This window comes from Drosophila simulans, chromosome X, assembly GCF_016746395.2.
Source record: "Drosophila simulans strain w501 chromosome X, Prin_Dsim_3.1, whole genome shotgun sequence".
In the NCBI taxonomy this organism is placed as follows: Eukaryota; Metazoa; Arthropoda; class Insecta; order Diptera; family Drosophilidae; genus Drosophila; species Drosophila simulans.
Window position 1 is genome coordinate 15,243,424 of NC_052525.2, and position 15,250 is coordinate 15,258,673.

Genomic DNA, 15,250 nt, shown 5'->3' on the forward strand with positions numbered 1-15,250 from the left:
TCAAATGCCTTGCCAAATTTGCCATGTCTTTTGCCTGCTGGTTTGGAAGAACTTTCAAAAACAAAAACACCACAAGCTAGTCTTAGTTCTGTCGCTTGTCTTGCCTGTGATGTCGTCCTTATTTCTGCTATTCATTCGCTCCTCGAGTGACTCAAATATGAGAGACTACTCGATCCGAGCGGAAGCCGAACTTCTGGAGTTCAGCTGGAGCTCACTCATTGACAAAATCCACGAGAGACGCGCCAAAATGACAAGTAAGCAGCGAAAGTAAGTAGAACCTAATATCTAATATCTTAGATATGGAAATGGCTCATATCGTTCACTCCATTTCCGCCACTTGTAGTTTTACAACGAACGTATTCATTCCGGACATTCGAGTGGCATTCGCACCCAACTCAAATGCTGCACTGCGACAGCTGATGGCCGATGCCCTGGGCAAACTTTCCATGTCCGAAGATAAGATTGTCGACTTTGGGAACTGCAACGATATGCGCATCCACGCCGCCTCCGAACATTATTTGGCAAGTGTCTGCTTCCGTAATGTGGATGACTCACTGAATGGCCTGCCCACCGTGCTGAACTTTGCCATAATCATGCCGTCGGAGTTGCGCAACTACGAGGACACTTGGATCGGCGACAGCTGGAAGGAAACCACTACGCTGATGGATCGTGATGTCGCCGAGGACGACGAGTACGACGAGGATGGCTACACGGACTACATGGGCGAGGGCTTCGTGCCGCTGCAGTACCACATCAGCATGCAGTTCCTGAGAGCCACGGCTGCCAAGGTGGAGAAGTTACCCAAGGTCCTGATGCGTCGCTTCAATGAGAATCCCAACGTGCTGCTCTCCGAGGGCATAGGTACATCGGTCGTATTGCTAATACTACTGGGTTTCATGTTCCCGGTGACCATCCTAACTAGGGTTCGTGCAATTCCATAGCCAAACATTCCAGCTTACATTCAACTTTCGCTTTCCCACTTTTCCAGCTGATCGTTGAGGAACGCGAACTGGGACAGCGCTATATGTTGGAGACACTCAACGCGAGTGCAACATTGCAAATGGCGACGTGGTTCCTCAATGTCTTCGCACACTTCCTGATCACCTCATTGCTCATCACAATTCTGCTGAAGGTATGTACACGTACTCTCGAATCCAACATGAGGAATCAATCCAACATGCAACTCGGCATTTTCAGATCCAATGGAATGGAGCGACGGCAGCTATTAACAAGTGCCCCTGGTCCATCTTACTATGCTTCCTCATCTCGTACGGATGCGCTGTGACCAGTTTGATAATACTCATGGCATCGGCCATGCGCAGCTCGAGAGTAGCTATGGTTATGGCACCGATCATATGGATACTGCTGGCCCTGCCGCTTCTATCGAAGAAGGAACTCCTGTCCGATGGGCCAGATGTGTTCTACGGATTCGTCACCGTGCTTCTGTGCAACGTATCATTCAGTCGCGGGCTCTCGAAGATCTTCTACATCGAGGACTACACGCTGGGAGTGACAATAGGAAAGTATATGTTCTACAGAGTCAGCCACTCCGATTTCGGACTCCTTGTGCCGATCGTTTGTTTCTACATACAGACCATTTGTTGCATCCTACTCGCGCTGATTTTCGAAAACAATACCTACGTTTGGCTGGCGATTCGCGTGAAGCATCTGCTGAAGAGGTACCATGCCACCAAGTCGGCCGTGGGCAGGTTGAAACGTGAGATTCCAGCAGTTAGTTTTCCAAAAACATCAGCTCAAGCTCTCATCGAGTTTCGTGGCGTATGGCAAAGGTATTCGAAATCGACTTTTGTCGTGCAGGACATCACGATGAGTGTGTATTCCGGCGAGGTGGTCGCTCTACTGGGCCACAATTCATCGGGCAAGAGCACGATCGTAAAGATGTTGTATGGCCTGACAAAGCCCAAGCTTGGCGAGATCTATCTATCCGGCTACAATATAGTAACGCAACGAAAAGAGGCACGGAAAAATGCCTCAATTTCTATGTCGCACAAAAGCCTGTTCACCGAGTTCGTGGTGCTCGATCATCTAGTGTTCCTCTCCAGGCTGCGGGGTCTCAGCAAGATCAAGGCCAAGCTAGAGGCTAAAGCACTTCTTCGATATCTAAAGCTTGATGGTTGGGAAAAGTCTCCGGTCAATGAGCTGACCATCGGGCAGCGGAGAGTGCTGCAGTTCCTATGCGCCTTCGCTGGGGGCAAGCAGATCGTCATCCTGGACAAGCCGTTCGATGGAATCGATGAGCAGCGGACCAGTATGTTCTACACTTTGATTCTGGAGCAAAAGAAGAACCGCTCCATTTTCTTCACTTCCAACAATCAAAAAGTGGCCAGCGGAATCGCCGATCGCATTTTTGTACTCTCCAAGGGCAAATTGCAGGCGTTTGGAACGGAAAAGAAGCTGTGCAGGATGTTAAACGAGTCCTATCGTTTGGTATATGATATGATATATTATAATATTCAAATAGTAATCCCTTTTAATCCAACAGCTTATTTTTGGCAACGAAAAGTGTAGTTTCCGGGATGTGTATGCTTTCATGGCGAACTTTATACCGGAAATGGAGATGGACTCCATCTTGGCCGACTGCGCTTCCTTCCTTATCAATCACAGTTACCATTCCCAACTGATTGGTTTGATCGATAACTTGACCAGAGTGAAACATGAACTAAACGTATATAGTTTCGAAGTTCATGAGTGCAGCATTGATGACATCTTAGTTAGCCTATACACGCGTGTTAAGTCCACTTTAGAGTTTGGCCAGCCCGGACTACAAACACTTCCAGTAAGCGGACAAGAAGAGCCCGCAAAGTGGAAATTCCTCATACCGATCATGCACTTGCTGGAGGAGCTACGTCAGCTGCTGATCGCCGATACGCGCAACTGGTTTATACCAATTCTAAAGCTGACTCTGCCATCGCTCGTCGTCGTCTGGACACTGAGTATGCCATATTTCTGGCACAACTGCCGGCAACCGGGACACATTACCTTTCCGATGTCCGATCATGGCGATGGCATCATACTCATGCAAAAGGATTCGCTACATGGCGAACTACTGGTGGCCAGTGAGGAGTATGCCAGAGTGGGGGTCACAGAGGTGGGCAAGTCTGTGGACATCACGACCTTCATCTATAACTACGAGTACAAAAACTGTCTGTTGTCGGATGCGGACATTATGGAGGCGGTCATATTCTCAAATGCCCAGATCGAGGTGCTCTTCAACACGAAGTGGCCACACACAGCTCCGGATAGCTTGGCTCGGGCTTTGAACTCGCTGGCAGTGTATGTTCCATGTTGTCATATCGCATCAAATTTACCACATGTGCATCCATTTTCAGTGCCTTCATCGGTGGCGAAGCGGGCATCGAGGTGGAACTGGAGGTGCTGCCCTTCTCGACCATCCACACGCTGCAACTGCACTTGAATATCGATGGATACGACTTGATCTTCGCCAGCTGCCTGAGCTTCTGCTTCTGCTGCATCTGGAGCATACCCCTGCTGCACATGACGCTCAGTAGGGACGGTCGCTACAACTACGTGGAACTGATTGCCGGCATGCCGACTATCGTGCTCATCGTGGCCTTCCTGATCTACGACCTGTTGGTGGTGCTCCTCGCCCTGTTCCCCATTAACATAGCCGTCATATTCTTTCACTGGGACTTGCTAATGGACTCCAATATACACAGTACGTTCATCGTCGTACACATATATGCATATTGCTAATATGATCTGCAGTATACTCCGTCTATGTCATGTTCCTCATTGCGGCATGTGTGCTTAGCTTGAACATTTTGATAACCATCATCATGCCGATCTCGGATATGCCCTTTGTGTATCTAAACGTGCTCCTTGCCTACTCACTGGGCATTTTGGTTTACATAGCTGTGAAGGAGTTGTGGCCATTCACGAATCCCAACACAGCCCACTTCCTATTGCTGGACTTCCATCCGTTCTATGCCCTGCTGCACAATCTAATGCGCATCGCCAGCATTTCGGAGAAGATCTGGCTCTGCAGCGATCGGCAGATTTACGAGACCAGTGTCTATGCGGACCAGTGCCAAACGATTCCCAACTGTTGTGGTAAGGAGGCATCCATCAAGGGCTCAGCTAGTGACCTAGTGTTCCTTCATAATCTTAACTATTTCAACTATCCGTAGATGACGACGCACAGGAGTTCTACCATCTGCGATACCTGTGCTGTGTATACCTCCTGCTCGTCGTGGTGTGGATCTCGATTTTCATATTCCTTAAATCGCATATGGTGAAGCGAAGGCCACGACAACCGAAGTACTTTTGGGATAGTGAGTGAGTTCGAGTTCCTGTGTTGCCCCTCCATTTCTAACCGACGTGTTTCCCAAGTCCGGATAGCAAATACGATCAGAACATTCTGCACATCATGGAGCCCAGCGAGCTGGAGAACACCTGGATCCATGAAAAAACCCGTGTGAGCACCTTGGAACGCAACCACATAGAATCAAAAGCCCTGCATGTGGAGCATTTGAGCGTCTTCTTTGGCCTAAAAGCGGCAATCAAGCACATTGACTTCATGGTCAATCGGTAATGGATGACCATATGCGCAATATCCATATCCATCCAACTAAGTAATGTCTATATCCTGTTAGCTATCAAGTCATGAGCATCTTCGGCGCCAATGGAACTGGGAAAAGTGTGCTGCTGAAGACGATTCTCGGCATTTACACACCCAGTTCGGGACGGATAATCAGCTCCAAGAGGGTTCCATACAAGTCGAAGGACTTGGAATCCTGCCACATGGTGGGCTACAGTGCCCAGGAGTTTCAAACGATGCGATCGCTGACCATAATGGAGACGTGGTATCTGATACTGCGCATTCGACGCTCCAAGCGGAGTTCCCTCCGGACGGAGGCCACAAAGTTGTGCAAAATCTTCGGGCTGTACAAGTATCGCTTCAACTCGCTGTCCATCTGCAGCCAGGGCGTACTGAAAAGACTGAGTCTCGGCATAGCCCTGATAAGCGATGCCGAGCTCATCCTGCTGGACGATCCCTTCACCCACTTGGACATCGTGTCGCAGCGCAGCATGCTGCACATAATCCACGATTTGCGCAGGTTTGGTCACAGCGTGATCTATACATGCAGCGACACCGCGTACTCCACGCCCGCCCTACGAATGGCTACGCTGAGCTATCCGGGCATTGCGGTGATTGGCGAGCGCGAGGAGCTGCAGCAGAACTACTACGCATCGTACTACATGGTGGAGACGAGAATCCATCTGGCCGAGCTGGGCAGTCCCATTGACTTTGACTCGCAGTCGTCGGAGGCCAAGGAGGCTAGGGCAGGGACCACTGGGACGTTATGGCGGCGCAGGCATCAGGAGTTCTCCGCGGCTTTCACCGACAGCGCGGACAGATGGAAGTACTTAAAGCTGTGCGGAGTCATCGAAAATGTATTTCCACATGCCATCATCAAGTGAGGCAAATCTGAGATTTCCATTCTAATTCTAATTCCCATTCCTTTTCTATACACCTGCAGGAATGTTAGTTTTCCCATGGTCTGCTTCTGGCTGTCCAGTCACATGTACCCCATGGCCAGGATCGTCGATACACTGCATCGCAACAAGCAGGATTTCTATTCCTACTCGGTGTCCCAGCCGTCGGTAAACTGTGTGTTCCTTAGCATTCATAGCCAGAAACACAACAAGGATGCATATCCTTACTAATCGAATTGTGTAAAGTGATTAAGTAAAGAATTATATGCAGGAAGTAATAGTATTATTATTCTAAGAACATGGATTTCATATCTGATATCTATTCAATTTCCTCTTTTCAACACTGTTATCAAATGTAAAACATGCGAGTGCAACAATTTCGAGATGCATTATCCAAAATAGCAGACACTGATAAAAACCATTATATATGTATATATATTCCATGCCAATTTCCTAATGGTTCCATTGGCGATACACGCTAGTTCCGGCAGCACGCGCGAAAAGTATACTGTTTGTCCAAGCCGTGTTTTCCACACAAGAAGTGAACGTTGCCCATGTAACCGTCGCCGTCTGCCGATGGCGATGGCGATAAGGAGGCGCCGCCGTCTATAAAGAGCGAGTCTGGACAAAAGTGGTCGCGTTTTTGAAACAGCACCTCCTAGCCGGTTTACCAACATGAAAGTTTGTACGTCGAACAATGGATTATGCCACATCGATTATTTAGAAGATCATTGGATTAGCAAATTGGATTATATGGATACTACAAAGATATGATCATAATGTCTGCCCATAAAACATGATATACTACTATTAGCTTAAAGATCTATATTAAAATTTTGCATATTCTTTCGTCTTTAGGGATTGCACAGCATCTATTTGTGGTGATCCTGGTGTCCTCGGCGGTGCCATTGACTGATGCCTTGGGCAGCACCGTTTGTGCGGATCGCTTCAATGGCCTGTCGTTCGCGGATCCGGCCAGTTGCTCCAGCTTCTTTGTGTGCCAGCGTGGTAATGCCGTTCGGCGCGAGTGCTCCAATGGCCTGTTCTACGATCCAAAGATCCAGACGTGCAATCTGCCCGGACTAGTCAAATGTTTCAACGGGGATCGCGGCGGTGCTGTGCTGGGTGATGTCAAAGCCAACGTCACCTTGGTGCCCGATGGAAAGGCCAAGGAGGAGGCCACCGCGACAGCAACACAAACCACCACTTGTCCACCGACGACGACAGTGACACCGGCAGTGACCACCAAGAAATCGAAACTTATGCTCGATGCCGAGGATGCAGATGATGGCCATTCCATGTTACATGTTACTCCGTATCCACTCAGCAACAGAATCGATGTGCTGAGATCCCAGCGCGATTGCCGTGGAATAAACGATGGCGAGTACTTGACAGATCCCAAACATTGCCGTCGTTTCTATATGTGCCATAAGAATCGGGTCAAGCGCCATAATTGCCCACGGAATCAGTGGTTCGATCGGGAGACGAAATCCTGCCAAGATCGCGAGTTGGTACTGAATTGCCCAGTCAATCGGAATTAGTCGTGTTTTCCAATAGCGGATACAATATACAATGGTTGCCATAGTAGCATATGTGGATATCGTAAATAATGTTCAATGATCTTGGTTCATGGATCCCAAAATATCAGTTTATATTAGATATATAAATCAATTATAACACCATTGGTAAAATAAACCAAAGCAACATTCGAAACAATGCAGCATGAAAAGCATATTTTTTTTTTAATTCTAACTTAAAAACTATCTATATAAGTACGAAATATACTAAGTTTTGCTAATGCAGATTATTGTTATTTAAAATTAGCAAGATTCTATACATTCCATTTTTGCCTTTTTCCAATCCCCTAGTTAAGAAAATCGATTTTTCAAAATATATTTTTTGAAGATTCAAGAGAAAGTTAGGAATTACAACAAATAATTTGGAACAAAATGTGTGTGTGCTCTGCAGGATTCGTGTCTCAATCAAGCCACGTGCTGTGCGTCCTCCTCATGCATCTTGTGGGCATCGGTATCGGGCATGGCCGATGGTGGCATTATCCTGCCACCCTCGGCAATTGCATCGTTGTTCTTCTCGCCGCCGGCTGGCAAGTTGAGGGGCAGATTGATCTCCCTCAGGAAGCAGGTGAAGTTCACCACACGACCCTTGTTCAGGAAGGGGATCTTGGGGCAGAGCTCGAAGGCGTGGTTCACGGGCAGCATGTCGCAGCCCTTGCCGCAGGATACGTCGATGAAGTTCATCAGGTCGCACACCTCGATGTCGTCGCACTCGTTGCGATTCAGAATCGAGAGTATATTGTCGATCAGTTCCAGGGAGAATGGCAAGCGACAGCCCCGCAGTGCCGATCTCACCTTAACCTCGGGAAGGAATGGCTGGTTGGTCGGATTGATGTGATGGAAGTGCTCCATCAGATCATCCCGAGCATTCCACAGGGTTCTCTTCAGCTCGAGATGAGCCGCCGCCCGCACCGTGGATCGATCGCAGGCATTTGGCTGACTCTTCTCCGCCGAAAAGTGCCGGCAGAGGCTGATGATCTCGTGATCACTGATCTGGTTACCCATGATGCTGATCAGGGCGCCCTTGAAACTCTCGAAGGACACAAAGACATCACGCTTCTTCTCAAGATCCGTACAGTCCGGAACGCACGATCCCACAAACTCCGCCATGCGATTCTGCAGGGCACTCTTCACCTTCTCCATGATCACACCCACATTTGCATGGGGAAAGGTGTCCGGATGGTGCTCCATGTACACGAGCGTGTACTCATCCGCCGAGACAATGTGAAAGATGAAGTCCTTCAGCGACATAGTCGATCCGACAAAGAAGTTCCATGGCATATAGTACTGCGGCTGCTTGCAGGAGAACCTCTCCTGGCCAGGCAACTCCAAGCGTGTGCGCTTCATGAACTCGCCACCAAGGAATCCGGAGTTGCGCACCGCAATCTCCTGGATTTGCAGCGTATCATCGCACAGATAGTAGCTAATCACAAAGATTCGCTCGCAGTTCGCCTTGATGGTCGAGAGCATTTTGGCGCCAAAGCGGAGCACATAACGATCGTATTTGATGAACTTTTTGAAATCGGACTTTGGCGGCTTCGGCTCCACCGATATGCAATTGCCCACCGAATCCTCGTAGCTGCCCCATCCATTGTACGGTGGCAATTGTCGTTCCGATCTATGGTCAGCACAATCATCGGATCTGGCGGGGATCGGCAGTGGGGTAAAGTCCTGTATGCCATATCGCTGGCGGTAATAGTTCTGGGTGAAGGGATCCAGTTCGGTTATCACCACCGCACGGCCATACACGTTTATCACACTGCCTATCTGGAGATCCTTTTCCCTATAGTAATGGATCTCCTTGTTTCCGGTGTTCAGCGGATCCACGCAATAGCGCACGTTGCGCATATTGGTGCCCAGGACGTTCAGTAGCGTCATCGGGGTCATCTGTCCTGGCAGCTGGAGTCCTTCGAACTCCTAACAAACAGAAATATGGTATTTATCATAAAATATGATTTTTTCGAACGGATTTACCATCATAACTTGGCCAAATAGCTGGCAAGCTGATAGTTTTTCTCTAAAAATATGTATAAATATGGCAAAAATACGATATTATGACAGGAATACGATATAATTTGGTCAAAATTACAGTTTTGCACTGCTAATAAGGTGAATTACCTACACTCTTAAATATAACTACAGGTTTATAAGGAAATTGGGAGATTTCAAATATCAGGAGATACGAAACTACAAATTTCAATAGCAGGGAATCCCAAGAAGATGTGTAAATCTGGCTTAAACATCTTGGGATCTGGGCTCCAACATCCCAATTTACTTTGCTAATATCGTATCGTAAGTCGTAATGGTGAGTACCAGGTACCATCTATACTTATATTTACTTACTCGCGCTAAGCGACCGCGTTTGAGAAAAACGGTTGGGCCGTCGCGACCTGAGTTGCGAATGTGCTGCTCCTTGATCTCGATGGTATCGTCGGAGAGGTAGTAGCACACCTCCAGCTTCCGCACGTCTCCAAACTCGGTTCTATCGTCCCAGTACGCCTGAAACTTGAGTATTTGCCTATCGTACTTGAGGAACTGGGCAAACGGATGGTTCTTCGGTATTAAATTACCAGATCGCGGTTGGTTTTCACGCTTGCGTTGCTCCTCGGTGGGATCGCTGTGAGAATGGACATTATAAATGGGTAATTTCCGCGCTTCAATTATCGTTTACCATGGCGATTTGACCGGATCGGGAACGGTTATGCCGCGTTTGTTCAAGAAGCTCCTTGTGAACGGATCACAATCGGTGATATGATACTGGCGATCAAATATCTGAACAGTCTGATCCACGTTCAGATCGATGAGGGACATGAACTCATTGTCGCACGGCGGCGCCTTCTGGACCCGCTGCCTGTGAACCACACATCCCTGCACAATTCCCGAGTTGTCCACCCGGGGCTCGTAGATCTCCAAGGTACCATCCTCCAGATAGTAGTAGATCTTGACCTTGCGCACCAGATAGGGCGCATGGTAGACCTCCTGAAGGGTCTGCTTGAAGTAGGCATGGAAGCACAACACCTTCTTGTCGTACGCCAGCCATGGAGGCATCCGGGGACCCGAACGTGGCGGATATATGGAGGATGCCCCAACGGGGGGACAGCTTATGTCCACCGTAACGCCGCCCGATTCCGCAGGAGGCGGTTGCTGGCGATCACTCAGCATGCTCAGACCTTGGACATTGGCCAGCGATTGCGGTTTGGGGTAATGTCCCTTGGATACCTGTTACTCGCATAGATGCATATCTAATCCCATTTGATGTTCGATCCGAAGTACTTACATCGCGGAAGAGAGTCCCCGGAAGAAGGGGCATTCCAGGAATGCGCAGCATTGTGTATATTTTTTGAGAATTGAACCGTTTTCGACCTTTTTGGAAATATTTTGTATATTTGGTGTACGCTCTAAATGTAATACAGAGCACTATTGAAGAAAATTCAAGACCAGATCCTGCGGAGCCTACTGTTTTTTACTCTTTTTTCTTTTTATTACTCCAAGTTCGCATACTTCCTATTTGAAGATTTGACCTCTTTCAAAAAAATCAACCACTTGTACACTTATCAAACGTCTCCCACGGTTTGCATTCAACTTTACTTCTTATTGTCAATGCATAAAATAGTAATAAAACATATAGAATACTGTCAATGTTATAAACAAACACAACTTAATTTGTGGGTGCTCAAACGGAAATGGTTAAAAGGGACGAATGCAAGCGAAAATCCATGAATGTCTGATGCTTGAAGATAACTTATAGTTTACCCAATGAGACAGTCATTTTGGTTTTTATCTTATAAATACAATGTAAAATAATATCATTATGCAATGGTATATGCGATGGTTTACTATTCGATACGAAAAATGTATGCTTAATTGTGAGTTAGTCTCGCAGCTCTATTGCTTTTGAGATTTCAAAAAATACATTTCTTGTTTTAAGTTATATTCTGGGAATTGTTTGTGGTATATGTATGTGTGTATGTATGTATATATAATGGATAGCTGCTGGATGTTCCTTTTATTCGGAGGGTGTGAGATCGTTTTCAGGTTCGTTTTCGTTGAGAATTTGAGAAAGCAGATCGTAGAGTGGTTCTAATATCTTTTTCGCTCCAGCATTGGTCAGATTCTTATAGTCGAACATATCGTGATGACTGATGCTGCCGTCGCTCTGGACCAAACCCTTGTCAATGGCCACCGTCTGGACGCGATACAAGCCCTTGGTCAATCCATTGACCACCTCGTTGATTTGGGCATTCTTTTCGCGCAACTTATTGGGCTGCTGGCCACGCGGCAGTAGCGACTGCAAGTGAGAGATAGATGGCAATGGTGAGGAATTACTGCGACTGGCTAATACCACAACTACTTACGGGCAAAACGATGTAGGCGTTGGGCAGCTTTTGACGGATTTTCGTTACGTTCGCGAGCACACCCTCGGCCACTTCCTCCGCGCTGTTACGCACGTTATTGGTGCCCACATGGAGGACGACGATTTTGGGATTCACATTGTCCAGCGCACCGTTTTCGATGCGCCACAGTACGTGCTCGGTGCAGTCGTCGCGAATGCTGAAGTTAAGGCAGTGCAGCGGCGCAAAGTACTGATTCCAGGCCTCCGTGTCCTGGACGGTCTCGAAGATGCAGTCGCCGAGGAATATCACATCCGGATCCTTTTCGCGGCAATCGGAGATGAACCGCCGGTGTATGCTGTGCCAACGCTTGTCGCCATCCAGATCGGGCAATGGGGTGGGCAGCACACAGGGATTCATTTCGTCGGCGTGCTCAGATTCAGTTGCAGATCAAGAGTGAGTGTCAGTTAAAGATTCCGATTTCGATTCCTATTCCTATTTCGATTTCGATTCAGTTGCAGTTTCAGCATGCGGATGAATGCGGCATCGGCTGCGGCTTAGTCTTACCGGGTACTTGGGCGTTCTGCTCGGCTTGCAGTGACAGCGTTGCAGTCGTGGACAACCAATTCAACTGATCTTCGCTAGCATAAAAAGCTCCGTACCGTGTTTACTTTAATAAATCTTTTTTATGGCGAAGATTTTTTTTCTTTTTTTTTTGTTTTAGGTTACCTTAACATCAACACCCGTAAATGTCGTGGAATTATTTGGCCACACTCGTGTACGTGGAAATTGCCAAGGAATTACGGTTGGAAAGATTTATAAGTTTATTTTAATTTAGTATAGAAAATCTATTATTTCTTGGTAAGCGTTTATGTTTTCGTTTTTAGAGAGATGGTAGATGTTTGGTATTTTTCCAGGGCTGGAAAGTGTTGCCTAGCAGTGTTGCACTTGGAACAGCTGAATAAGATGTGGGATACGCTAGCGAAAACGTTATACGGTCACATATGTTATTGTTTGTAACGTGCATTTTATTCAAAGTATTATTGTCAAATGCGTTATCGTTGGGAAGTCTTTTAATTGTTATTTACTATTGGATTTTTTAATTATATCAAATATATATAAATGAAGCAAGACTATTTTGTTAGCTTTTTTTAGAGAGCTTAAAAAATATTACGATGATTTATTTCAGAAATATAAAGATTAAGATTTAAGCAAGTTAAATTTTTAAATAGTAAAGGACTATGATTTATCATGTATTATTATTGAACTGCATAAATATCAATATACCATTACACTTACTGGCATCGCAAAACTTTCCGTCGCTATCTTGGCGCAACCGATTCCGAATTCAGCGTGCGGTCACACTGCAGCAATGACATAACCTAGTTATTGTCAAAGAAACTGAAGTTAATTTTATTTCTTCGAAAACATTAATCGCAACTTGCGTTAGGTTCGACGGCATGTTGAAGCTTAACCGTGTTCGCCAGCTGCGAACGACGTACAAGCGCTGTTTGGCCGGCCAGTCGCAGCTGCAGCTCAATAGCACGGACGCAGAGCCGGTATATCCGGAGATTCAGGATCCGTCCTTCAAGGCGCGCAAGCAGAAGGATGCGGCCAACTGGCACGAGGAAATCCGGCAGGTGCCGACGGTGGAGGAGAAGATGATCAAAATCAATATGCCCCGCTATTACGGCTTCAAGGTGGTCGACTTCAACGACTCGAAAATTCCCTACAACGCACTGCCGCTCACGCAACATTATACGCGCACAGTGCTCGAGGATTTGCCATCAGAAACGGAGAAGAAGGCACAGGCTCAGGACTCCGAGCAGGAGCAGCAGCAGCCGAGCGAGGATGGTCTTTTCAAGGCGGCTCGCGGGGATGTCATCGATGCCCTCGAGTTTGCCCACGACTACTACAAGTGGGTACAACGAGGTCCGCTTCCAACGAACCAAGTTCTCCGGCGAGTTTGCGGACAGTCGCTTGTCCAACTCACCTAAGAACTCGGATTGGTTGGAGTGGCCCTAGTTACAAGTTGGGTCGTCTGATATTAATTTATTCTCCTCCATTACCAAGCGTAGGCACCTGGAAAAGCAACCCAACTCTGCCGAATCGAACCCCGTTGAACGTGAGCGCATCCTAACGCAGATCATTGTGGAACAGCTGAACAGAGCTCTGCTGCAGTCGCTCAGCGAGGAGTACAAGCACCTGGATGAGCTCGAGGTCGACTACAATCCACGCCACGAAGCCTTCTGGGCGGTTGGCGGCGTAGATCCTCCCAAGAACGTGCAGAAATCGAAGAAGGGCCGGGAATGGCAAAAGGATATGGCAAACGATAGCGTTGATCGGCTGGTTCAGTATACGGGAGCGCCGTATCTTGCCCTGCGCCATCGCAAGCAATTGTCGCCGTGGAAAACGGAACAGGAAAGCGAAAACCTCGAGCTGAGCAAACAGCTGCCCCGTTTTAAGCACGACCCGCGAACCCTCGGCTACAGCACCAAGCATCAGCACGCCACCAATGTGCCAGGCTATTGGCCCAAAGAAAATGAGCATAACTTCGGCCTGCTCTCATTTCAATCGCGTGCACACCTGCAGATCCGTCCGAAATCATTCGGCGAACAGGATCAGCTGGAGGCTCTGCATGCGCTGGCGATTAAATCGTCATACGCCTGGCTTTTGGCCCAGGCGAACTACAATGGCTTCAACACCTACAACGAACTGACCTATCCCATGAACACTCAAACTGTGATCACGAACGGCAGGGAATGGAGCTTTTACGAGTATCAGCTTAATACGCTGCTGCTGCACGGCACGAACGTGGCGGAAAATCCCCGTGTCAACTTCTGTCGCGGTACAAAGCCACTTCCACTCTACGCCGAGATTTCGGCGAGCGGCAAGTGCGTTGATTTCAACGATACCGCACTGCGGCACCTGCTCAACTTCTATGCCAATGCGCCATCGATTCAGCGGAGTATTGGGGAGCAGCAGCCGTATGTTGCCTCCGACGTTTCCGCGTATGAGAACGCCGAACAGCGTGACTTTATCAATAAGACCTTCAAATATTTGGCATCAAACCGACCGCGACACTTGGAGTTACCCGAAATCTACCTGTGGGAGAAGCTATACAAGATCGATAACAAAAATCGCGCCATGGAGGCTAAGAGACGCTTCTTCGAGCTGAACATCAATCCTTGGCAGCGAACGCTGGACACACATGACAAGGAGTATGTGCCGCGGGCAGTCCGACCAGACGTCCCTAAGAATAAGAACAGGTTCAAGAAGACGTACTACCCTTAAATGAATAAAGATAAACACTTCCTAAGGTTACACTTGTTAAAAAAGCGGCATTTTTAATGCAAAATAGAGGATTGGCGATTCGGAGTTGCTTTAAACTTTGATTAACTCAATTTTCCGCAAACTTTCTTCAGTATCTTAAAGATTTTTAATATAAATGTTTTGTTAAATTTAGAGGGAGTGCCTTACAAAGTACATATATATAAATTTATTAACTTTGTTATGTTCGTCGATAAAATCTTCTGTTAATTTATAAGGTAGTCTTTCTTATCTTAAATTCCTTCCAATAGATATGATTATAAAAATACCTGGAATTTTGCCAATTATTAGTGCTGATGATGCTGAAACTTGCCAATGCAATGCTTGTTATCATTATTTAATTGTTTATGCAGCACATATTTATTCTAGATTCCATTGTTTATTTCATTTATCAGCAAACATACCGCAGTTATCTCAAAAAGTGGGTAAAATGCGGTTACATTGGACCAGAACAATATTTTTCGAACGTAAAAGAGGTTATATAATTATATTATTTATAATAAATCATAAATTGAACATAAGGTATATATGATAGTC

At 47.0% G+C, this 15,250-nt stretch overlaps 5 protein-coding genes across 8 annotated transcripts; 3 read left to right on the forward strand and 2 right to left on the reverse strand.

Annotated features, from left to right (window-relative positions):
- Positions 1-4: 4 nt before the first annotated feature.
- Positions 5-5,899, forward strand: LOC6726069 (phospholipid-transporting ATPase ABCA3). Of its 2 annotated transcripts, XM_016173961.3 has the most exons (11): positions 5-267; positions 344-923; positions 989-1,132; positions 1,198-2,448; positions 2,504-3,294; positions 3,351-3,697; positions 3,748-4,092; positions 4,170-4,317; positions 4,372-4,569; positions 4,635-5,459; positions 5,523-5,899. In XM_016173961.3, the coding sequence occupies exons 1-11, from the start codon at positions 5-7 to the stop codon at positions 5,707-5,709; spliced, it is 5,079 nt and encodes a 1,692-aa protein (XP_016039456.2). In that variant the 3' UTR covers positions 5,710-5,899. The 2 variants fall into 2 exon arrangements, 1 of the variants encoding a protein (XP_016039456.2); XR_005544627.2 differs by lacking the exon at positions 5,523-5,899 and having other exon boundaries at positions 4,170-4,313; positions 4,635-4,775.
- A 221-nt stretch (positions 5,900-6,120) lies between these two features.
- LOC27208073 lies at positions 6,121-7,225 on the forward strand. The gene is made up of 2 exons (XM_016183706.3): positions 6,121-6,163; positions 6,337-7,225. Exons 1-2 carry the CDS (start codon positions 6,154-6,156, stop codon positions 7,017-7,019), a joined length of 693 nt encoding a protein of 230 aa, XP_016039459.1. The 5' UTR covers positions 6,121-6,153; the 3' UTR covers positions 7,020-7,225.
- A 130-nt stretch (positions 7,226-7,355) lies between these two features.
- Positions 7,356-10,711, reverse strand: LOC6726071 (EF-hand domain-containing family member C2). Its single transcript, XM_002107017.4, has 4 exons — positions 10,330-10,711; positions 9,724-10,271; positions 9,396-9,669; positions 7,356-8,969 (listed from the first exon to the last, which is right to left on the reverse strand). Exons 1-4 carry the CDS (start codon positions 10,378-10,380, stop codon positions 7,461-7,463), a joined length of 2,382 nt encoding a protein of 793 aa, XP_002107053.2. The 5' UTR covers positions 10,381-10,711; the 3' UTR covers positions 7,356-7,460.
- Positions 10,712-10,861: 150 nt separating this feature from the next.
- Positions 10,862-12,331, reverse strand: LOC6726072 (platelet-activating factor acetylhydrolase IB subunit beta homolog). Of its 3 annotated transcripts, XM_039297359.2 has the most exons (4): positions 12,113-12,331; positions 11,951-12,053; positions 11,408-11,878; positions 10,862-11,340 (listed from the first exon to the last, which is right to left on the reverse strand). In XM_039297359.2, exons 3-4 carry the CDS (start codon positions 11,801-11,803, stop codon positions 11,059-11,061), a joined length of 678 nt encoding a protein of 225 aa, XP_039153293.1. In that variant the 5' UTR covers positions 11,804-11,878; positions 11,951-12,053; positions 12,113-12,331; the 3' UTR covers positions 10,862-11,058. The 3 variants fall into 3 exon arrangements, with proteins under 3 accessions (XP_039153293.1, XP_044779729.1, XP_044779728.1); XM_044923794.1 differs by having other exon boundaries at positions 11,408-12,053; XM_044923793.1 differs by having other exon boundaries at positions 11,951-12,331.
- Positions 12,332-12,707: 376 nt separating this feature from the next.
- LOC6726073 (39S ribosomal protein S30, mitochondrial) lies at positions 12,708-14,981 on the forward strand. The gene is made up of 2 exons (XM_002107019.4): positions 12,708-13,301; positions 13,462-14,981. The coding sequence occupies exons 1-2, from the start codon at positions 12,844-12,846 to the stop codon at positions 14,675-14,677; spliced, it is 1,674 nt and encodes a 557-aa protein (XP_002107055.2). The 5' UTR covers positions 12,708-12,843; the 3' UTR covers positions 14,678-14,981.
- The last annotated feature ends 269 nt before the right edge of the window (positions 14,982-15,250 follow it).